Below are 25,581 nucleotides of genomic sequence, written 5' to 3'. Positions count from 1 at the left end.
TATGTACAACAGAACAAAACACTGCCCACTACTGTGCAATCCTCACAGTCATTGCTATGTTTGTTTCTTGTTGCAGCCACTGTGTCAACCTATCTCCTCAAGTGTCTTCCTCTTTTTCACCAATCATCTACCTTACCAAGCATGATGTCCCTTCTCCAGGGACTGGTCCCTCCTGATAACATGTCCAAAGTACGTGAGATGAAATCTTGCCATCCTCGCTTCCAGGGAGCACTCTGGCTGTACTTCTTCCAAGGTAGACTTGTTCGTTCTTCTGGCAGTCCATGGTAAAGTCAATATTCTTCACCCACACCATAATTCATAGGCACCAACTTTCCTTTGGTCTTCCTTATTCATTGTCCAGCTTTCCCATGTGTATGAGGTAACTGAAAAATCATGGTGTCTTAGGTATCTACTGCTGCTATAACAGAAATACCACAAGTGGATGGCTTTAACAAACAGAAATTTATTCTCTCACAGTCTAGGAGGCTAGGAGTCCGAATTCAGGAAGCCAGTTCCAGGAGAGGGCTTTTGCCTTGTGTCAGCTCTGGAGGAAGGTCCTTGTCATCAATCTTCCCCTGGTCTAGGAGCTTCTCAACACAGAAATCCTGGGTCTAAAGGATGTGCTCTGCTCTTGGCTCTTTGATAATTTCAGCATTCTGTTGGATCACCTTTGGAATGGGTACAAATATGGATCTCTTCCAGTTGGTTGGCCCGGTAGCTGTCTTCCAAATTTCTAGGCACAGATGAGTGAGCAAATCCAGTGCTGCATCTGTTTGTTGAAATACTTCAATTGGTATTCGTCAGTTCTGGAATTCAATCCAATTCCTGGAGCCTTGTTTTTCACCAGTGCCTTCCGTGCAGGTTGGACTTCCTCCTCCAAAACTATGGTTCTGGATTATATGCTACCTCCCGAAATAACTGAATATCAACCAATTCTTTTTGGTACAGTGATTCTGTGTATTCCTTCTATCTTCTTTTGATGCTTCCTGAGTCATTCAATATTTTGCCCATAGAATCCTTCACAACTGCAATTCGAGGCTTGAATTTTTTCTTAAGTTCTTTCAGCTTGAGAAATGTTTAGGGTGTTCTTTTCTTTTGGTTTTCTAACTCCAGGTCTTTGTACATTTCATTATAATGCTTAGTCTTCTTGAACAGCCCTTTGAACTCTTCTGTTCAACTGTTTTACTTTATTCCCTTATTATCCTTTTAATATTTGTAGAATCTATAGTAACCAAAAGGTCGGAGGTTTGAAACCACCAGTAGTTTCATGGGAGAAAGATGTGGCAGTCTGCTTCCATAAAGATTTACAGCCTTGGAAATTCTATGGGGTTACTATGAGTTGGAACTGATTTAATGGCAGTGGGTTATAGTAATGTTATTTCTCTCATTCTTGACATTTGTATTTTTTATCTTCTCTCTTTGTAATTAATCTGGCTAGAAGTTTATAAATTTTATTGATATTCTCTAAGAACTTGCTTTTGGCTTCATTGATTTTTTTCCTACTTTTTTGTTTTTCTTTTCAATAATTTCCACTTGAATATTTATTATTTTCTTTCTTCTGCTTAATTTAAGTTTCTCTTCTTTTTTCAGCTTATTAAGGTGGAAGCTGAGGTCATTGGTTTGAGATTTTTCTTCTTTTCTAATATAGGTATTTTAGTGTAAAATATTTGCCCCTAATTTTAAACACTTAATAATCTGTTCTAACGCTATGCTTTCAATTTCACTCATCTTTTCTTCTGTAATGTCTAATTTGCTGTTAACCCCATCCAGTGTAATTTTTCATCTCAAAACACTAGTTTTTCATCTCTAGAAGTTCAACTTTGTCTCTTTTATATATTCTATGTCTCTACTTAACTTTCTGAACACCTAGAATACAATTCAGTAACTATTTTAATGTCCTTCTGTGCTAATTCTAATATCTATGCTCCTTTTTTTTTTTTCTGGGTTAGTTTCTACTGATTGATTAGTCTTCTTATTAAGGGTTGTTTTTGTGTCTTTACATGGCTGGTAATCTTTGTTTGGATGCCAGATGTTGTGAATTTTACTTTTTGGTGCAGGATATTTTTGATTTCCTTGAGATACTAGGAAACTGTTTGATCCTTTTGGGTCTTGCTTTTATATTAGGCAGGTCTGGAGCAGTGTTCAACCTTGCACTAACTAGTGATGAGGTTACACCTTCCTAAGTACTTTATTCAATTCTGTATCATAGTAGACTGACTAATGGCCATTCAAAATATCAGGTACTAATCCCTAAAAAAAAACCTGTAGATATTACCTTATAATTAAAAAGGGTCTTTGCAGATGTGAATAAGGTAAGGATCTTGACATGGGGAGATTACCCTGTTTTATCCATGTTAACTCTAAATCCAATTACAAGTGTGCTTACAAGAAACAGAAGCATAGGCAGATTTGAAACACACAGAAGAGGAGGGGGTGATGTGCCCATGGAGGGAAAGATTAGAGTGATGTGGCCACAAGTTAAGGAAAGCTGGCAGCCACCAGAAGCTGGAAGGTGCAAGGGATGGGTTTGTCCCTAGAGCCTTGGGAGGAAGCACAGCACGGCCAGCATCTTGGCTTTGGTTCAGTATAAACTGATTTTGGACTTATGGCCTCCAGAACTTTAAGAGATAAATACTTCTGCTTTTTAGGCCATCAAGTTAATGGTAATTTGTTACAGTAGCCGCAAGAAACTAATACACCTATCAATTAAGAGTTCTCCCAGTCTGACTGTTGAAAACAGGTACTGCTCCTGGCCCTCTACAAGCAGCAGGCATGGTTCCCTCTAATCGTTTCAGATGGCTCTTTTTCTAGTCAGAGAGTTTCCTCATATGCATGTGCTGAACAGTATTCTACAGAGTACTCTTGGAGGACATTCTGCAAATTTCTAGGGTTTTCTCTCTGTGTAGCTCTCTCTTCTCTAGTACTTTGTTCTAAGAACTCTAACTGACTCGGTCTGCCCAGACTCTCAGTTCCATCTTTTCAGCTCAGGAAGTCTGTCAGGCTTTGTCTCAGCTCCTTCTCCCTGTGCCATGTCCTAGAAACTCTGTCAAGGCATTAAAGTTGGGGCAATTGTAGGGCTCATATCCTTTGTTTCCTATTTCTCAGGGATTACTTTCTTCTGTTGCCTGATATCTAGAGTCTTGAAAATTCCTGTCTCATGTATTTTGTTTGCTATTTATTTATTTTTGGTTGTTTCAGGCTGGAGGGTTCAACCAGTCCCAGTTACTCTATCTTGACTAGAAGCTCCATTAATTTCACAGGTATCTATTTTTTTGGTTAAAGTTAAATGAATGCCCAGTGTAAAAGAACACTCTGGGAACTAAAGAATAATATTTATTAAGTTCATGGTATTCTTTCAACCAATTTTCATGAAGGAATTTTTTATAGGTAGTGGAAACATAGTGGTAAATAAAATGTCAATATTGTCCAAAGAAAACGTTCTATCACAAACTCCTCAAAGAGGCCATTTTTCATTTATCTTTGTATCATGAAGGCATATAACAGATACTTCTAAAATAAACTGAGTTTAGTACTAAAAGGCCATTTCATTTAAAAGGAAATAGATAAGGTTTACTGCAGCTTCTATTGATTTTTATTAAAGAAAAATAAGACTGAAAAATTGACCAATGGACAGAATAAACTGATTCCAAAAAAGTGATGAAGTTTACAATTCCGAATATGTTGAATTATGACCACATTTCAGATTAAAATGAGTTAAGAATATATATAATTATCCATATTTTTTCTGAAAATAACACTTTACTACTGAAAACAAACACTAAAGAAAAATTTTAAAGTTTATCTTTCCTGTAAAAAGCAACATTTTAACTTAGAAACTTAGGAATCTTAGAAAAAAATTTATTCAAATGTAAATTGGGAAATTTAAATCTAAAATATAAGATATGTAATTTTGTTTTAGGAGTCACTAGATGGTACAAATGATTAAGAGAGCTCATTAGGTTGGCTGTCTGAACCAACCGAGGGGTGCCTTGGAAAACAATCCTGGCAATCTGCTTTTGAAAGGTCACAGCCTTGAAAACCCTATGGAGCACAGTTCTACTCTGACATACACACACGGGGTTGCCATAGTTGGAATCAAGTCAATGCCAACTAACAACAACAATTTTGTTTTAATCTCAAGGTTTATAGCATTATTATTCAGGACTAATTTTCCAGTATAGGTATACTTCCTTGAAAAAAACAACAATAACACCTAACAACATTTGCTAAGCACATACTCTGTACCAGGTACGATGCTAAACACTTCATGTACCTTGTCTCCTTTAATCCATACATGCCCTGTGAGATGGGTATTATTTTTGACCTAATTTTAAAGATGATAAAGCTCAGACACATTAAGTAACTTGTCCAAGGTTATGTAATTGTGTCATTAGCAAGGGTTGGACTTGAACAGTCTTCTTGACTCTAAAGCTCGTGTTCTAAATAATAAACCACAATATAAATTTACAAACAAGTAAAATAGGCCTAATTAATTGTAAAAAATTTCACTATGAGGTCCCTTTAGATAGTGGCTTCTTCTAAATATCAATTCATATTTGAGCTCAATAATGCAAGAATACTTTTATTTTAGAAGGTGAAGCTAAACTGTTCATTTCTAATACAAACATGCAAGCACATCAGTACTCAAATATTACAAAAGACAGCTCTTGATTTAAAGGCTCTGTAGTCTAACATTTAGAGGAAAAATTTGCACATCTTATTTCTTCTTATACTTATGCACATCCTTGTGAATACAGAGTATCTGAAAAGGGATAACATAATTTGCACTAAAATAGATAAAATTACTTTTACATTAACATACTGCTTTAAAAAGAACTTTAAAAAAATCTTTATTTTTCACATGTATTTTTTTTATACATGTATTTGGAGCCCTGGTGGCACAGTGGTTAAGAGCTTGGCTGCTCACCAAAAAGGTCAGCAGTTTGACTCCACCAGCTGCCCCTTGGAAACTCCTTGGGGCAGTTTTACTCTGTCCTATAGCTTTGGTATGAGTTGGAATCGACTGGATGGCAACGCGTTTGGTCTTTATATGTATTTAGTCAATGTGGAGAAAATAAAAACAAAAAAACCCACTGCCTTTGAGTCGATTCCAACTTATCATGACCCTATAGGACAGGGTAGAACTGCCTCATAGGGCTTCCAAGGCTGTTTTCTTTATGGGGAACCCCGGTGGTACAGTGCTTAAGCAATTGCCTAACGGAAAAGTTGGTGGTTCAAGCCCACTAGCCATTCCGTGGGAGAATGATGTGGCAATCTGCTTCCGTAAAGATTATAGCCCTGGAAATCCTATGGGGCAATTCTACTCTGTCCTATAGGGTTGCTATGAATTGGAATTTACTAGAAGGCAATGGTGTTAAATCTTTATGGAAGGCCACTGACCTTTTTCAGTTAGCAGTTGAGTGCTTAACCCCTGTGCCACAAGGGCTACTTCAATGTGTAGAATGGGTACAAAATGAATGTAACATTTTGTATTTCTTTGACATCTCTGTAAAGACTGGATTGATAAAATGAAGTCACTCTTATTACAAGTATCTGATGAGGACACTTTTACCATAAGCATCTCAAGGCACATGTTCTAATTCTCAGTAAAAGGTCTTAGATTTTCTCATGGAGACTCTTTTGTAAGCTCCTTTAAGTGTAAGGGATGAATAGTTAAGGGCATTTTAAAGAATACTTCAGAGCCTGAGTGGCACAAGTGGTTTTCAGTCAGCTGCTAACTGAAAGGCTGGAGGCTTGAACCCACCCAGGGGCAATGCAGGGGCCCTGGTAGCACAGTGGTTAAGAGCTACACCTGCTAAACAAGGGGTCGGCAGTTTGAATCCACCAGGTGCTCCTGGAAACCCTATGGGGCAATTCTACTCTGTTCTATAGAGTCGCTGTGAATTGTAATCGATTTGACAGCAATGGGTTTAAGGACAATGCGGAAGAAAAGCCCTGGCGATCTGCTTCCATAAAGATTACAGCCAAGAAAACCCCATGGAGCAGTTTTACTCTGTAACTCTCTGAGTTAGGGGCCGACTCGATGGCAGCTAACAACAAGAGAATACTTCAGGTAAATTTTTGCTATTTACCTGAAGATTTTCACAGGTCTCTTGACTGTAAGTCAGTCTCTGGATTTCTGTTGGTGAAACAAGATACAGTGCTTGTCCATTGTTGGTGAAGCAGAACGTTCTGGCTATCCGCATATTGGTAAGTGGCAAGTAATACACATCCAATAGAGGCCTTAAACTTGGCAAACTTGAGGGGGGAAAAAAAAACTTGTTAATAATAACCAAGGTAGTCTTTAGTCTTGAATAAAGTATTACAGAAGGTAAAAATGCTGAGGACCTTAGAAGCCTTATTATTCAGTTTGCATTCTTAAACAACAGAGGTGAACAATTTAGCTGAATAAAATAAACTCTCAGTACACGAAACTGCAATAAATAAAAGCTGTTTCTTTCAAACCAAATAAAATTCTGTGAAATTCTGATGTGAGGGAGGAATGCTAACTCTATATTAAGAAAATTATCTAATTCTTACCTAAAAGTCATAATATGTCCGTTGGCACAGAAACACGCAAGGCAGATACTGTTACTCAATGCCACAATATCTCCACGAAGTACAAATGAGGTCTCTGTAATGTTTTGCTTATAAACACAGTTCTGGGTTGGCAGTGAGATTACTTTTGCTTGCTTTTCAGAACATATCACTGCATACTGGTTTTCACTAATTTCCTGAGAAGAGGAGGGGGATACTGAGACAGGCCGCCGTTTTTTCAACTTCTCCTTTTCATCCTTTTCTTCAGGAACATTGTGTTCTCTCCAGGGTTCATATGCAGGTGGTACTAGGCAGCCTGTGGTATCCAGGAATGCCATTCTCAGGATTGCACCTTTTAACCTCAATATAGTACCTACAACACAGAAGTTTAGTAGATAACTGAGATATCTGAATCCACAGATTAAATATGTTTATTCCAACTGTGACATGTAGTAGACACTCAAAAAACGTTGGATGCACATTGAACTGAAATTGCACATTGGCTCGTTGACAGAATTCAAGCTTCAAGCATGATATTTTTGAGTCTGGAAAAGATATAAATACTGCATGCCCAAAACAGATACATACCACAAACTCATATTGCACATTTTAATTAAATATGATGAAGTCTGGAAATATATATCTGATTTAGGTGAATAAACAACTGATATTCCAGGGTGCCTGGAATTACGTCTCCTCTCATACCCAGCAATAAGTATTAGAGCAGGTGAATGGCCGCTAGAGTTGCACTATCCACTATGGTAGCCACTAGGCATGTGTGGCTATGGAGCACCTGAAATGAGGCTTCTCTAAATTGTAGTGTGCTGTGAGAGTAAAATATACAACAGTTTCTTTTTTACATTTTATGTGGCTACTAGAAAATTTAAAATTACATATGTGGCTTGTACTGCAGTTTTGATGAGCAGTACTGACTGAGAAGGCCAATGAGAAAAAAAAAAAAAATCCACATATTTCTAAACATTACTTCCAAAATCATAACTTACTTTTAAACTCTTAACCAGTAAATGTCAGACAGGTTCAAGGAATTATTTTGGTCGACTTATAATCTTAATTTAGGAGTTATATTTCTTGAATTGCTGTAATAATATCACATCCTTAAAAATATATGAATGCTTTATGATCATTTCTAAGTAAGCCAAATGATAACTTTAGTATTAAGAATTTGGAAACCAATGGAAAGGAGGGTATAGAATCGATTTAGCATTCCAGTACCTACTTTAGAAGACTGTCCATATATTATTATTTTATATTTATACTATTTTACAGCCTGGAAAACATTTTCCATATGTTATTTTCTTTTATTTCTAAGAAGAATTTCTGATGTTCTCTCACAAAAAAATTTTTTTAGAGGAAAAATAGTATTTCCTTTCTTCTTTGTACCTACATGTCTTGTCTACTAAGTAGGGTTGTCACATAAAATACAGGACACCTAGTTACATTTGAATTGTAGATAAACAATGAATAACTTTTTAGAATAAACCATAAAAAAAACAAAAACAAACTCATTGCCATTGAATTGATGACAGAGACCCTATAGAATAAGTATGTCCCATTAAAATACTGCATGGGGCATATTTTTATTAAAAATTATTCATTGTTTATTTGAAATTCAAATGTAACTGGGTGTCCTGTATTCTTATTTGCTTGTAGCCCTAGTCTACAATTCATGCTTGACAGTCAGATACTTCAACTATTTTAAGCTGTTTGGTAGAAAAATGAGAAACGTGAGTTATAATCTTACAGTTTTAATTGCTATTTACCTCAAAACATATTTTAAAGCTGCTTTTCTTTTAAGAAGGAGCCCTTGTGGTATAGCAGTTAAGTGCTCACTGCTAACCAAAAAGGTGGCAGCTGGAACCACCAGCTGCTCTGCAGGAGAAAGATGTGGCAGCCTGCTTCCGTAAAGATTACAGCCTTGAACACCCCATGCGGTAGTTCTACCTTGTAGCAATCAGCTGGATGGTAGCGGGTTTGGTTTGGTTTAGGACCTCTTAATTTTTATTTTGGTTCACGCAAGGAGTTCTTCTGGCTTTAAAGTTTTGATGAAGTCAGTTAAAATATCCAGGCTAATTTGGGAACTGTTGACAGCACATGTAAGGTTCTAATATGAGAATTTTCTAAAAATGTCCAAAGATATCACTTAAGTGCAAATTTGTCCCGTAACTAGCAGGATTTTAGTATGTTTCCCAGTAGAGTAGTGGTAACTGTTAAAACCTTTCCTTGAAGAAAAGAAAAAAAAATAGGAGACAAAATATACCATTTCAGATGCTTAAGCACAGAAACCCATCGGCTTGAAAAACACCTCTTTTCTCCTCACAGTTCCAGTACAGATAACAAGACAGGAGTGTCACTGTTAGATTTTTAAACAGGCACCTTATTAAAAATAAACCTCAAAGATTTCATCATTGAGAAGGAACTCAAAGGTTCCTTCTTATATTTGAAAATTACTTTGTGATCAATTAATTTTTTTTTGCGAGTTGGAAAATATCCTAAATATCTTTAGTATAGAATATTAAGTTATCTATATTTAATCATTCTCCCTCATTTTTATTTATTGGAATTTTTTTTTTTTTAGTGTAAACTGATATGTTTGCTGTAGAAAATACAGAAACTACAAATCAGTAAAAAGAGGAAAAATTATCCCCGATTCCACCATTTATTGATAATTGCTATTAATCTCTTGATTTTCACTTTTCCAATTTTTTTATTCCTATGTTATAGGGTTGCTAGAGTTGGAAACGACTCAACGGCAGTGGGTTTTTATGAGTCGAAACTGACTTGATGGCACTGGGTTTTATGCACATATTTATTGCTTACTAATAAAAGATAAGATTAGTAAGAATATCACCATTACACAATCTGATTTAGCAATGAGGTAAGCAGTATATACTCAAATATTTATTGAGCTGAATGAATAAATCATTTCTTTAATGCAAAAACAGTTCAGAAATAAACATTAAAATCATAACCACATTTTAATTCTAAATTTCAAATATTATTAAAGTTCACTACGTAAACCAGGAGTAGCAATGAAAAACAGAATTCTCAGTTATTTCCAGATCTGGTTGAGTCACAGTGCAGCAGTTAAGAGATCGGCTGCTAACCAAAAGGTTGGTAGTTCAAATCTATCAACCGCTTCTTGGAAACTCTATGGGGCAGTTCTACTATGTCCTATGGTGTCACTGTAAGTCAGAATTGACTCGAGGGCAATGGGTTTCGGGATGGGATTGAGTTCATATACATTTGATAAAATCCAACCTCATTTTCAATATATGAAGACAGTAAATTTTTCCTTTTTAAAATTTGCTATTAAGTCACCTTTTCTTAATATTTCAAAGAAGATAATCTATTTTAAGACTATACACTTGGAGGTAAAAAACTATAATGTTTAAAATTTTTTTTTCCATTTTTTTCTCCTAAATATGTACCATCCTTCTGTTATAACCACAAAATAAAAATTAGTTTAAAGTTTAGAATTCTTAGATCAATTCAAAAATAAAAAGCAAAGGTTCTGTTGAATTAATAAATGAAACCTCTGCTAGAACTGCGAGCGCAGCCCCAGAGCATACATACCACTTGGCGACACAATAACTGGCTGAAGAAGCCGCTGCTCTCCTCCAGGGGGAAGGTTCAGTGCAATGACAAGCACCGTCCCTAATGTAGTACCAACCCATAAACATGGTGAAGGGGATAAATCTGTCTTTCGAGTAAAAGTTTCACAGAAATGAAGGGCAGAGATTGCTTCTCGGGATTCTTTATCAATGCTGGTTACACTTGAACTCCGTGATCGGCTGAAGGAATTGTCTTTTACATCTGAAATGATTTTTTAAAATGTTGTAAATGAGATTGTTCAAGTTATAATGTACCCCACTTTTGGGCGCATATAAATTTGGCTAAGTAGTTAATCTGCAAAAGGAAATTTGTAGCATATTTAATTTCTTTTTAATTGAGAAGAAAGAATTTACTTTTATGCTAATTTTTTCCTTTTGCTTAAACATAAAATACAAATGGACAAACCCACAGTTCTTCGAACTGAGCTGAGTGCATCGGATGCATTTTTGAATGTGTGACCCTTATGGTCTTATGTGCAGCTGTCAGTGTCCTGGATACTCTTCTAATCCTAGCCCTGACCACTTTCTCATGGTACTGTTTCCTCCCTTGGTAATATAATTCATGCTTAGGTTGAGCTATACAAGTGTGGGTATTTTAAATTTTCTATGTTTAAAAAACATATTTAAAGGTACTCTGATTCCCTGTAAAAGTTATTGTATGAGTGACCTTTTTAAGTTTTCCCCCAAATCTGACCATATGAAAGCCTTTAATAATCAATAAGGAGTCCCTGGGTGGTGTAAACGGTTAAGTACTCAACTACTAGCCAAAAGGTTGGCAGTTCGAACCACCTAGAGGAGCCTCAAAAGGCAAGCCTGACGATCTATTTCTGAAAGGTCACAGCCCTGGAAACGCCATGGAACAGTTCTACTCTGCCACACTGAGTCACCATGAGTCAGAATCTACTCAAGTGCACCTAAGAACAACAAATGTCAATAAAAATTTAGCTTTCATTTTTCTTGAATGCCATTTTTACTGTAATCACCATTCATCTAAGGCATTTTACATTAAAATGTGTAACTGGTATCAGGCATATCATTCCCTATCCCTGGCTCTCCCTGTAATGACAAGGGTTCTTTTAAATTATACTAACACATCTTCGCTCCTCTTTAGCTTCTTTCTCTGCAGCCAATCCCAAATCTCTCTCAAGCCTTGGCCTCTTTTCTCTTAGAATCACATTTCCAAATGCTTGTTGGACTTTTTCCTGTTATATCACAGTATGCAAAATTAAAAAAAAAAAAATTCCTTCAAAAGCACTAAATTTTTCTAAAGCACTACTTATACTAATGATACCCCTATTGTCCAGGAAACAACATTCAAGCTGAGTTTCAGTTTTGATTCCTCTTTTTTACTTTACCAATACACCTTTTGGGATGCCAGGTTTCACATGTCATTTTATTCCAACGTTCTGTTTCCTTGTGTTACCAATCTACGTCTCATCACCAAAGCTACCACACATTCCAATTGATCTCCCTATCTTCAGTCTCTCCCCATAAAAATCTGGGTCAATTAGTTTCTGTAAGGTACAGTTAGAATTCTGTTAACTCTATTTAAAAAATTCTCATGGCTCCTCTCTATCTTTTTGCATGTTCATAATCTTCTTCATAAGCTTACTTTAAGATCCTCCACAAAATCATGGATTCCTATCCTCTTTCTATTTCCCCCCACTGTGCTATTTCAGTTCTCTGTGGGAAAAAAACTGGGCCATTTGATGTTCTCCAAACATACCCTGCCTTTATCTATTTTTTGCTTTTGCTCATGATTTTCTGATTGGTGCCCCTGCCTTCCCCCTTTATCCACCTATCATGATTATGCTGTTCTCTATCTCAGGTATTTTGTCTTCATGAAGTTTATCCTGGTTCCTACACCATAGTTTCTTACTCTTTTGAATTCCTATAGCTTTTCTTTTAAATCTGTCCCATGGCATGTATAGTACATTCATTCTGCAGTTATTAGCTGACTTGTCTTATGTCCCACACTACAGTGATTATGAATTTTTTGAGTACAAGGGCAACGTGGTTCTGATGCCTTGGAGAATTTAGCATAGTGCCTGCATGTAAAAGGTATTCAATTAGTACTTGCTGAAGACAAGTATTACCATATTTTTACACAAATAACACATGCCTTCTACGTTTGCTTTGCCAACCACTCCCTTCCCCCGTGATGTATCTTATGTGTTGTAAAAAAAAAAAAAACCTTGTGGGGGAGAGGAGCAGTTGGCAAACAAACATAGGTGTGTGTTATTTGTGTAACAATACAGTAATCAAGGTGTTTCTTCTACACTATTAGGATATATTAAATTCCAAGTAGCTCACATCTGATAAATAATTCCTCAAATCAAAGCTTTCACTGTTACCTTAAAAGAAATGACTCTTCATAACGTCATGAAAAACAGAAAACAAAACATTAAAATCTTTTAAGTTGTATTTTATTAAATAAAAAAAAAAGTATAAATGAGTCTTACTTATACCCCAGAAGGAAGCTTTTCATAATCAGGATTAGTTTCACAGCTATTGAAAAATCTGTCCCCAAATAATAAAATGCAACATGATTGTGATTATAGCTAGGCTCTGTAAACAATAAAGCTTCTAGTCATGAAAATAGCATGGGTCGTTTCTAACTTTAGCTTCTAAAAATATCTTTCTTTTGCCTGAAATTATATTTTTTGTTATAGATTATACTGTGGTAGAAAAAAACTACTTACTGAATATAAAGTTACTTTCCATAATCAATAGCTCATTACTAGATGAGTTTGTAATATGATATTGACTCCAAATACTCAAAATCTTTAAAGTTTCCTGTTATTTTAGTAAAATAACAGAAATTTTAAATTTATTTTTCAATGATAAGTACATTTAGTATTATTTAAACAAAGCATACACACAGTACAAGGCAAATTGACGTATGTTTTTAGTTGTGACTACAATAGAAGCCAGTGATATAAGGATTTGATAATATAAATTTCAGTGTAAATAACCTGCAAAAAAAAAAAAAAAAAAACTCACTGATATCTATTAAAATTACATCAGATGATTCATGATAATCTATATTTTAAAAGTTAATTCATAGGCCAAATGAACAGTGTTTTAATTTAATGGACTAATTTAACTACATAAAATTCATAAACTACAATTGCATTTTTATTATATGACTTATCTACAGAAAATAATGACCAAGAAAATCCTAAGGCTTCATCAATGTGCGAAAATGGGTTGAGCCAGAATCATGTTTGAAGTGGACCCAGTTAGGATCCTTATTTTACCTCCTTAGAACCATTTGAAAAAAAGCCAGAACTTCTGGCAGTTCATGAATTACAACTACTTCTATTAAGTCAGATATTGTGGGTCCCTGTGGTTTGATTTCTAGAAACTGGACAAGCCAAACAAATGGAGTGGAACTTTTAATTTTTCATTCCAGTAGTAAGAGCAGAAACCAGAACAGCCACCGTTAAGCTGCGTGTGTGGGTGCCAGACACTATCATAATTCTTCGTATTCATCATTTTCCAGAATCCACGTAACATCCCTGAAAAGCATTATCATCACAATTTGACAGATAATCACCACAGAGGCCCGGAATGACAAGCTAGAAGATGGTAAACCCAGGGTTTACGTGACACCCACGTCCAACTCTCCATGAGGGAGTTCCAGGTGGATGCTGGGTCAGTCTTAGTATCAGTATCAAGCAACTTCAAGATTTTGGTTATTACCAAACATTAAAGTTCATTCTTTCATATCCTGGAAAACTACTTGAACATGTGACCTTTTGGGTAGATCTAAACTCAGGTAAAGTTTGTCATTAATGCTTCCTTTCAGTTTGTAGCTGTTAAAATCTCTTCATAAATTCATTGCTTTCATGTTACTCTCTGGGTGCCTGCAGTATTCTATTTCTATATATCACCCTTTCCTTCTCAGGCAGCACCTCATGCTACAAAGTCTATATCCCCAAATCGAAACATAATACCGAGAGATGAATTTTCTCAGGATTAAAAATTACTTAACAAAAACTAATTCTTACCAAGGTAGAGGACAGTTTGATATTTTATCTCCTAGCTTGAGGGCTATGGAATCTGGGAGAGTGAAGCTATAGTGAAAGTATATAAAAAAAAGTACAGTACTGCACAATTTCCTTTAAGAAAGAGTAAATTCAGTTCACGGAAGCTTCAGAGCTGAGGGTAGTCCAATGGTTTTAGCAAGATCTGGCAGTTTGAGTCCATGACATAGTCCCCCGCCGCCCAGTCACCTGCCTGACCAAATAGCAGCCCAGATTCCAAAATAAGAACCTTATACCAAAAAGTAGTTCCAGCAGCACAAGGACCTGGAGAGAAACTACTTAGGGAACAAGGAGACTATATCAAAGTATATATCAAAGTCATAACTGGTTCGGCTGTTGTTGTTAGTTGCCATTAGGGAATTAAAATACATGCGCATCAGCTAAACCATAAACCGAATAAAGATAACCTGTAAAATAATGAAGTACAAACTTTGAGTAAATTACTTATGTTATTCATAAATGTATTATTTAAAAAAATAAATGGTTATGATATTTTTGCTAGTTTTTAAAGTACTTCTACATGTGTTTTCTCAGATTTTTAAGATTCTAAAAGACACAAAATCCCTTTAGTAGTATTTAATGTTAGTAAAATCATGGGCCATTTTGAGTCTGATGAAAACCATGGAACCTACTGTAGGAAAAAAAGCACAACGTGAGCCTCAGATACATCTGTGTTAAAATTATGTCTTTCATTTTTACAATGATAGGAACTACGTCTTTTTCAAAATATATGTTATCTCATATTCTAGGTTTAATTCTTATTCCCCTACACCAGTGATACTATAGGATTACACTAAATTGTTTTTTCTACGTTCAGGAAGGGAGCTCTATACTGACGGCAGTGGAAGGCATTATGCCTACTCACTCCTAACCACGAGCTTTCCATCAGTATAATGGACCAAACTGTAAAATGGACCTATACACACCTATGTTTGTATTACAGCATAAAAAGACAGTCAAGGAATCCAGAGGACTATGTGAGATGAGTGAGTGGTCAAATTGCAAGGGGGAAAATCTAGCTGTTTATAAGACAGGGGTGGGTGAAAAAGCCTTAAGCAGCCTACTTTTTGTTCACTTAAAGGCAACAGAAATCTCTGAAATAGAAATTAAACAAAAAAAAAAAAACAACCCTGCTTTATATGTATTTATATGTATTACAAGAAATCTTATTTTTATCTTTTTTGAAGTATCACTTATTCCTATCCTAGGATATCAGGGGTTGTTTTGCACTGAATATAAATAAAATGACTGCATGAATACATTTACCCTGCTTTCATAATGGATGAGTTATAGAGAAAGTGCTATGGGAGAAGAAATATTTTCCAATCAACAGCAAAAAGTCAGTAATGATGATTCTTGATATGGCAGATTCATTCCAATATATAAAAAAAAGTAAACAGTAATTTATCATAATTCAAATAAAAATAAGTTTATGTACTGCAGAGTTCAAACTAAGTTTTCAGATAGTTAAATGGGATAAAACAGTTTTTAATAAAAATTAATCTGAAGTCATACAAATTTTAATCTCAAACAAAATATTGTTTATATAGAAATTATGAGAGGGCTAGGGAAATATATTACTTTAGTTTGCTTGAAATTATGATTGTCTTTTGTAATTTGCAGATGGCATGCTAAAGGCTATTTCAAAAATGTTTAATCCTTAATTTTAAATCTTCTGATTTCCTTACTTGTCTTCCCATTACAGGGAGTTTAATTACTATAGATTTCTATTTCTTTACTTATTTTACTTACCTAAGTCAGGCTTTAGGTCAGTAGGCAAGCTTAACTTCCTTGACATCTTTGCTGAAAAATAAAATGCATTTTTAAAATTCTGAAAAATATTTGATTCATGCTCATTAATACCAACTGATCTTCAAAACAGAAGTGAATACTACACTACTAAATGTAGATGCTAGGATAATTAAAATAAGATTAATAATATTATAGGTGGAAAGTAAAGCTTATTTTAAGATTTTAAGTTTGTACTTACTTGATGAAATATCTTTGTGTGCTTGAAGCTCTTAAAGGAAGCCTTTTAAATTCTAACTTTTAATTATTTCTCAGGCTTATAGGAAAGGATAAGACTTTTCTACGAGAAGAAAAGTCATTTCTCAGAAGGAATGTTTTGCAGATGAGGACAATGGAGGTCAAAGACTGAGTTTGGGTAGGTGGTATAAAATCTTTCCAGCTCCTCATCTTCATAGCTATTGTGCTCATCTTTTTAAAAAGTTAATTTCTAGAATATAGGACAAAACTGTATTGACAGTCAAATTAAAGTATATGACTACATCATAAAAATATTTGGCTCATCCATTACTTAAGCTAACACCTCTATTTACATTTCAGTCAGTGAAAAAAAAATGAAGTCATGCTCATTTTAAAATTAATGTATTTATATAAAATATAAACAGCAGGCATTTAAATTTCATGTAGTATTAGATTATTAAAAAAACTTGTGCATAAATTTACTGGAATTCACTTTCCATCCTCAAAATCTGCTACTTCCTTAATGTTGGAAGTGATTTAAAGTTAGGAGTTGTTTAACTGTATTTACTGTGTTAGTAGTAGTGCATGCGTAACAGAATAGAGCTTCCTATGTGAAATTCTGAAAAAGCATGTTTGTTAATACATGAATGCATATATTGGGTTAAACTTTGGACTGTTAGGAGATACTTAAAGCACAGACCCTGCTAATCCATAAGGGCGCCATGTAAACAAAGAGAAATCCAGTCATAGTATATAACTTCCACATCTAAAAAAATGACAAATTCAGTGTTAGGAAAGAGGCATTAGGCAAACTGGGAAGGGATGGGGAAAAAATATCAAGTGCTCATTTCTAAGCTTCATTAATCTAATTAGCATCTTTTAAAAAATAACAATGGGTCAAATTTATAAATCAGTCTTATCCCATTTTTACTCTGCCTTAATCAATCTCAATTAAAAGACAAACTGGTCTCATATACATGGTTGCTATTGTATTTGACACCCAATTCTGTTAAAATTAGAAGGTATGATACCCCCAAAACAGTCCTCTAAAAAATAGTATTAAACACTCTTGAAAGAATTTATAGGTTTTCAACAAGTATCATAGGTACAGTATACACAGACTGATACATAGTATCTATACAATGTACGGGAGTCCTGGCGGTACAGTGGTGAAAGCACTTGGCTGCTAACTGAAAGGTCAATAGTTTGAACCCACCCGCCGCTCTGTGGCAGTCTGCTTCTGTAAAAATCTACAGTCCTGGAAACCCTATAGGGCAGCTTTACCTTGTCCTATAGGGTCACTATGAGTCGGAATCGACTCGACAACAGTGGTTTTTTTTTTTTTTTTAACAAATGTAAATGCTATCTGCAATAGAAAAACAGTCTGGCGCAGTCTAAAAATACTCTTTCAGAGACAGACGAAATGGGTGCCTACCTAGGCCCCACTATTCTGATTTGAGCAAATTATTCTGGACAAGTCCTCTGGACCTATGCTACTCGAACGTGAATGTGCACATCAGTCTCCTGGGGATCTTGTTAAAACTCAGATTCTGATTCGGCAGACCTGACTAGGTCCTGAGACCCTGTAATTCTAACCGGCTCCCAGGAGACACTGAGAGTGCCAGTCTGTGGACCACACTTTGAGCAACAGAGTGGTTAGACTACAGGCAGCTTCAGGGTAGGAACGAAGACCGATTCATCAAATCCAGTATCTATCTATATATAGATATATATATATACCTGCTGCCGTAGAGTCAATTCTGACTCATAGTAACCCTATAGGGCAGAGTAGAACTGCCCCATAGAGTTTCCAAAGAGCACCTGGCGGATTCAAACTGCTGACCTTTTGGTTAGCAGCTGTAGCACTTAACCACTACGCCAAAACGGTTACCACAGATATATATATATATATACAGATATATATCTATAACTAACATTTTGCTTCAGTATCTAATTTGTAAAATGTGGAAGTATAAAGTATATTGGTTAGGGCTGAGTTTGGAATCACACCAAACCTGGGTTTGAATCCACCTGGACCAATTACTAGCTGTATGACCTAAGGGCAATCACTTTGCTTCTCTAAACATCAAATTTCCTCATTTGTAAAATGAGAAAAATAATGCTCACTTCATGCTATAAGATGATGTAGGCAAAATACTGAACAATACCTGATGCGTAGCACGGATTTAATAAGTGTTAGTTATTATTTATCATTATTAATAATCAGATGAGATAATATAAAATTTCCACCAACTGTAAAACACTATGGAGCCCTGGGGGCACAATGGTTAAGAGCTTGGCTGCTAACCAAAAGGCTGGCAGTTCAAATCTGTCCAAAAGGGTTGCTATGAGTCAGAACTGACTGGACAGCAATGGAAACAGGGTTTATAAAACACTATACAGATGAGCTATTAATATACTTACAAATAACCTAATGTTTTTTCATTCTAATTCTATGGTAATATTCCAAATAACAAAAACAAGAAATTGAAAAAAAAAAAAACTTTAGGGTATAAACACAGAATGGCAAGCGTCAGCCACTATAAGCTCAATCTTCTTAGTTCATTTCAAAAAAAGTAATTTCAATATATAGCTAAACACAGAAAAGAGAAATAACGGGTAATTTCTAACATCTAAATAAGTATCATATTTATCCCTTTTTAAATAAATTAAAAATATGCTAAATATTTGCTTATTAAAAATGTATCTGTTAAAGCTTTCATTCAGTAGCGATACATTTATGGCCAAAAAAAATCACTAGTAAATTTCTAGATTACTGGATTTCAGAAGTGTATATATTTTTTTATCTCCTTTAGGATTTCTCCTAGAAATAGTTCTGTATAACTTCCAAAATATTTTTTAAAAATTTCAAGTTATTTCATCCCATAGAACAATTTTTTTTTTTTTTGGTCTAGCACCACTTAATTCTTTCATCATGTTTTAAAAAAAAAAATGCACATAACTAACCAGTTTTCAAATAACTCTTCAGTTGGTCTAATTTCAACATTTTATCAATATTGACAGATTAAAACCACACATAAAAATGACCAGGCAGATTTCCTGAATACAGCAATTTTATTATAAAAGGCAAAAATGATTTTGTAGCCTGTTTATTATTTCTTCTGAAATACTTTGCAAGTGAAGATCTACAACCTGACCACCAACAAACCATAGTGTTCAATCAAGTGATGGATATTTAAGCTACATTGCTGTTATCATTGGACATAATTTTAAGCAACCAAAAAAACCAAACCTGCTGCTGTCGAGTCCATTCTGACTCATAATGACCCTATAGGACAGAGTAGAACTGCCCTTTGGTGTTTCCAACTAGTGGCTGGTGGATCTGAACTGCTGACCTTTTGGTTAGGAGCTGTAGCTCTTAACCACCATGCCACTAAAAAAAAAATAGGGCTCCTTAAATATAGAACTTGAAATGGCAAAGTTAAATGATTATTATTATTATTTTGCATTAATTCTACCTATCAAATAACGTAAAAAAAAAAATACACAACTAAGGGTTCTGAAAAAAGGAGAAAACTTTTTGTTACATGTGGAGGTGGGCATCGGAATTAAGTATTAAATTGGGCACATGCCAGCAATGTGCCAGAAGGCAGGCCTACGGTTCCTGCTTTCCAGGAGTTTACAGCCACCTGGAGGACACAAATAACTCCAATGCACTGTAGAAAGGACCACTAGCAAAGGCACGCTCAGGGTGCTAACTGGAGTACACTGGGTTTATACCATCCTCAGTCTGGAACACTTACCTAAGACTCTGGGCTGAAGAGACAAAGCTGCAAGTGGCAGTTTAGATTTTGTACACTTTCACAAAACCAGATGTTCCCCAAACATTTTTTTTTTTGTTTACGGTGTTTTTTTTTTTTAATGTAAAATTTACATGCAAATGCATAAATCATAAATGCCGTTTCATCAATTTTGACAATGTATACACCTGTGTAACCCAAACATTACCATCACCTCAGAAAGGTTACTCATGCTCCTTCCCAACCAATCCCTGCCCCCATCTTCAGAAGCAATCACAGTTCTGATTTTTCCCTTCACCATAGACCAGTTTTGCCTGTTCTAGAATTTCATAGAGATGAAATCACACTATAAACTCTTGTGTAAGGCATTTTTTCACTCATGCTTTTTAGCTTCTTCCCAAAATATTTTAAAGCTTACATCCTTTTTCCAATACACAGAATGCGTTTTTAGATGAAAAAAACAAATAGATATTGTAATTAACAGATTCAAAGTAATGCAAGATTAACATTTTCTTATTGCCCCTCCTGTTCTAGATACCAATTAGAAAAATAAAGTACAGAGAAACAGGGGTGGGGGGGGTCATCCCTAATGCCCATAATCAAGAGGCAACATTTTTTTTTACATATTTCCCAACTTTTTTTAAAAATCCACTTTTCTTCACATAGTTGAGATCAACTATCACATACAAATCCATATTCTGTTCTTTTCTACCTATTAACGCTAGCATTTTCTTATTAACTGTTAGTACATTTTAATGGCTGTATTTTTATGTATATGGATACTTACTGAACATTTAGGCATATTCCAATTTTCTAATAGAGATGGTGATACAAAATATTTGCATATATTTTGGGTTATTTTCTTCACATAGAGTTCAATAAAGGAGGATTAATGCCAGTATAAATCTCAACTCCCCTGCCTCCAAGGTCTCCTGAAGGCAGGGGAGGTGAGATTTATACTGGCCGTTTTAGTGGGTTTTTCAAGTATGTCTTAAAGCATTGTTTCTTTCCTTTTTAAAGAATAGCATACAAGCACAATTTTTACAAGCTTTTTTTTTTTTCTGCTTAAGTTCAAAAAAAAAGTGCATCAGAGAAAATTCAGGAAAGTAACAGTCTTAGCTCACAACTGTAAACCCTTAAAACTCAAGACATTATTCCCATTTATTATGGTATTTGTATAGCTGAAAAATCTCAAACCAGAGAGATTCTTCCCAATCTTTGAATGTAACTTGTCTGGCTTTACACAGATGCTTATGGAGTGAGTTGTGAGAAAGAAAGAAAGGGGCAGGGGGTAAACCCTTATAATTAAAACTTTTGCTGGGATGTGTCTATAGGGGTTTCTTTCCCTTGAATGAACACCTATCTAAGTAGTTTCTAATTGACAGGGCACGAGTACTATGCAGTACCTACCAAGAATTTATCTTGAGTAGCACTGCTTACTTGAGGTGCAGTCACCTACCCTTGCCTGATTTTTACTGAAATTGTGAATGCTCACATTTTTCTTTCATTTCATACACAGTCGAGTATGAAACTGGGAAAATGTGAACCAGTAGTTGTTAGCCAGACATAGGAAGTCATTGCTAACATTTAAAATATATTTTGAAAATGGTTTTTCTAAAATTAATTCATGTTCATTGTAAAGAATTCAAACAGTGCAGAAAAGTACATGTTAAATTATCTAATATCCCACCAACAACAAATGATCATTAGGATTAGCTGAACATCACTTTTGATCTTTTTTTTTTTGTTGTATAGATGCAGACAGATTACAGGTGATAAATATTTTTCATAAAAATGTGATACTATACAACTAATTTAATAAAATATTTAATTTTATTTAGAGTTAACTACAGTAAAATTAAAGAAACTGCTGTATTCTGAAATATTTTCCTTTCTGCAAGATATATCATTTTTACTCTTGAATGTAGAATAGCTAAAGTGACATCATGATAAATGGAGAAAATATTGAAGTTGTCAAGGAATTCATTTTACTTGGATCCACAACCAACGCCCATGGATGCAGCAGTCAAGAAATGAAATGACATATTGTATTGGGCAAATCTGCTGCAAAAAACCTCTCTAAAATGTTGAAAAGCAAAGATGTCACTTTGAGCACTAAGGTGCACCTGATGCAGGCCATGGTATTTTCATTAGCCTCATATGCATGCAAAAGTTGGACAATGATTAAGGAAGACCAAAGAAATGAGGCCTTTGAATTATGCAGTTGGTGAAGAATTTTGAATATACCATGGATTTGCCAGAAAAATGGACAAGTCTGCGTTGGAAGAAGTACAGCCAGAGTGCTCCTTGGAAGCGCAGACGGCGAGACTTTGTCTCATATACTTTGGACATGTTATCAGGAGGGACCAGTCCCTAGAGGACATGACTGTTGGTAAGGCAGAGGGTCCGTGAAAAAGACGAAGATCCTTAAAGAGATGGACTGACGCAGTGGCTGCAACAATGGGCTCAAACACAGCAACAACTGTGAGGTTGGCGCAGGCCTAGTGTTTTGTTCTCTTGTACATAGGGTCACTATGACTTGGAACTGACTTGACAATGTATCATTTTTTAAAAGTTCTATTATCGATTTCCCTTTAGGATTTCTGGTAGTGTAGGTCTGAAGATGACAAATGCACTCAGCTGTTGAATGTCTTTATTTCATCCTCATTTTTAGGCATACTTTTTGCTAGATATGTAATTTCAGGTTGACAGTTTTTCCTTTCAGCATTTTAATAAAATTATCCATGGTATTCTGGTCTGCACTATCTCTGGATGAGAAGTCAGCCATCATTTGTATCAGTGTTTCCATTAATGTTATGCATCTTTTTCCCCTCTCCTATTAAAATTTTCTCTTTACTGTTGGTTTTTAATAGCTTGATTATGATGTACCTGAGTATGGTTTTCTTATCTTCATTGGGGTAACTGAGCTTTCTGTAAGTTGATGTTTTCATAGTATTTAGAAAGATTTTGACAATTATCTTTTCAAATACTTTTTATGACCTTTATTTTCATTCTCTGAGACTCCAGTCAGATCACATGATAATGTTTCACAGGTCATCGAAGTTCTGTTTTTTTCCCTAACCTTTTTTCTCTTTGTCCTTCAGATTGTGTAATTCTATTGATCTGTTTTCAGGCTCACTAACCCTTTCTTCTGCAATCTCCATCTGCTGACAACTAAACACATCCAATGAAATTATCATTTCAGACACTGAACTTTTCAATATAAGAATTCCCATTTTGTTCATTAAAAAGTTTCTAGTTCTCTGTTGATATCATCTGTTCATTCACTATGACTGTCTTTACCATTTAGTACTTGAACATATTATAGCCCAAACACAAACCAAACCCACGGCTGCCGAATTCATTCCAACTCACAGTGACCCAATAAGACAGAGTAGAACTACTCCACAGGGTTTCCATGGCTGTAAATCTTTACAGAAGCAGACTGCCACCACCAGAGCAGCTGGTGGGTTTGAACTACTGACCTTCGGTTTGCAGCCGAGCGTTTTAAACCACTGTGCCACAGGGCTCCTTGCTTTAAAATCCTTTTATACGAATATCAACATCTAGGTAATTTGGGGGTCTATTTCTACCGACTGATTTTTTTTTTTCTTAATTATGGGTCACATTTTCCTGTTTTTTTTTTTCCCACAACTAATAATTTTTAATTACATGCTGGACATAGAAGATAACGTATTGAAGGAAGCCTGGATTATACTGTTAATTTTATTAAGTGTTAAGTTTTTTCTGGCAGGCAGTTAAATAACTGGTAGATTGTTTTGGTTTTATCAGGCTTGGTCTTATTCCTAGTTAGGGTGAGTCTACTTCTGTTACGCTAGGATGCAATACGCATTCTTAAGGAGTGGACTTTTTAGGATATCAACTGAATGACTCAGGTGCTCAGAAAAGTTTAACTGCAATAACTCAGCAACCGCATGACCTTTGGTACCACGAGTCAGCTTTTAGCCCCACAGTACACGATCACCAGTAGCTCTGTGGAGTCTTACCCAGTACATATGCAGCCAGCCCTTGGCAAGAGCCTTCCTTGAATCCCCACACAGACTTCTGGGGTTTCTCTCTGAGCAATTCCTTCCTTGCTGGTACTCTGCTCCACAAAATTCCACTCATGTTAGCAGGCTAGAGTTCCACTCTCTGCCTCCTTACCTTAGGGAGACTGCCACTCTGCCACCCTATGCTGCAACAAGAACATGCCCTGTGGTGGAAATCTGGGGAGACTGTGGGGTTCACCTGTTTTCCTTTCTCTCAAAGATGACAGCCCATTACAGGGAAACAACTAACAATTGCCTCATATATTTTGACCGGTTTTATAGTTGTTTTCTGTGGGACCTAAGTCCCAAACTAGTTATACCATAAGGCCTAAAGCTGAAACTCAGGCTAAAAGTTTTTCCTTTTTTTCATTTTTTTTGACCACCTCTAACAAATAAGCTTGTTTTCAGTTTCAGCTTAATCAGTCTCCTAGATGGAAGGTCTGAAGAGGCAAATCCATCTCTGGAAAACCTCTAGTCAGTGTTCCTGGCTTATACCCTGTACTCTGATATAATTGTATGATAAATGGTGTACAGACTTTAGCAGAATTTTTTTCCAGCAATTTTCTGATGCTCACATTGTTACTTCTCAGAATGTCAGAAGGACTTGCCCAGCCCACTTATGCACCCAGTCAGCTCATTTCATTAAACTTATCAAAATACTTCTGCGCATGCCTTGAAGTTACTTATCTTCCATTGTGGCCTTCAAACTGATGGCATATGATGTCAATGAGTTCTTGGAAGATGCCTTGTCTCTGTTTTTTTCTTCTTCAACTGTGTATTCTTTAACTCTTGCCTCTTGCAGTATCTTCCTTGCTCTGATATACTTCATCATGGGAGAGTGTAAACTTTCTCTCTTGTTCTATGCTTCTGTCCCAGAAGAAACAGGGGATGATTAAAGTAAAGAGGTTTCTTCAATGTGAGAAATACTGGTATCAGAGGTACATCTAAGCAGGTTGTTATCCTGGGTCTTTTTTCTCACTTCTTATAAACATGAATAAGAACAAGCTGGCTTGCTGAATCGGTAGTAAAGAGCTGCATTTGTTTGTTAAAATAATGATGTTACATGTGATCACAACAATCATGTATGCAATGTCAGATTCAATACCAAGGACAGATGTACAATGTCCAAGAGAAGCAAATCTCCAGGCGAGGAGACTGCTTGGACTGTCACACATAAATGACAGTTTCATCACAGTCGATGCTTTTTAAAAAGTTCTTTGCAACTGGAGAAACCCTTGTAAGGTTTATGAATTATGGAGATCCTCTTACTTCTTTCAGATTAAACAGATGCTGTGTAGTTTTCCTTTAGTTTTTCTACCCACTATGTTCCCCATCTTATAGTTACAGAAAGTTTCTAAAAAGAAAGGCAGAACTATAACGTCTGCTTTTTCGAATGTGGCATCTATAGCAGAAACACAGTTTAACAACAATAAAATGTAAAAGGATTTATTAATAAACAGTACGATGAGGTTGTCAGAAACAGCAAAAAACAAAACAAAACAAAACAAAAAAACAACCAGGATGGTAAAGGGACTAAAAAATCAGCTTGAAGGACAGAGCAACAGAG

The 25,581-nt window shown here is 35.6% G+C and overlaps 1 protein-coding gene across 8 annotated transcripts in view; it reads right to left on the bottom strand.

Moving 5' to 3' along the window:
• Positions 1-25,581, bottom strand: part of STXBP5 (syntaxin binding protein 5) — a 205,630-nt gene that overhangs the window by 19,757 nt on the left and 160,292 nt on the right. For 5 of the 8 annotated variants that reach the window (XM_003404421.4, XM_064291911.1, XM_064291916.1 and 2 more), the window contains 4 exons: positions 15,971-16,021; positions 10,132-10,371; positions 6,541-6,910; positions 6,093-6,258 (listed from right to left, as the gene is read on the bottom strand). In XM_003404421.4, coding sequence (XP_003404469.1) covers positions 6,093-6,258; positions 6,541-6,910; positions 10,132-10,371; positions 15,971-16,021 — 827 coding nt within the window. Of the gene's footprint in view, positions 1-6,092; positions 6,259-6,540; positions 6,911-8,319; positions 8,778-10,131; positions 10,372-15,970; positions 16,022-25,581 lie in introns of those variants that run through there. The other 3 variants (XM_064291914.1, XM_064291919.1, XM_064291924.1) reach the window with 2 other exon arrangements.

Source organism: Loxodonta africana, chromosome 1, assembly GCF_030014295.1.
Source record: "Loxodonta africana isolate mLoxAfr1 chromosome 1, mLoxAfr1.hap2, whole genome shotgun sequence".
In the NCBI taxonomy this organism is placed as follows: domain Eukaryota; kingdom Metazoa; phylum Chordata; class Mammalia; order Proboscidea; family Elephantidae; genus Loxodonta; species Loxodonta africana.
The sequence above is the reverse complement of the archived record's forward strand: the minus strand, read 5'-3'. Positions and strand labels throughout refer to the sequence as shown.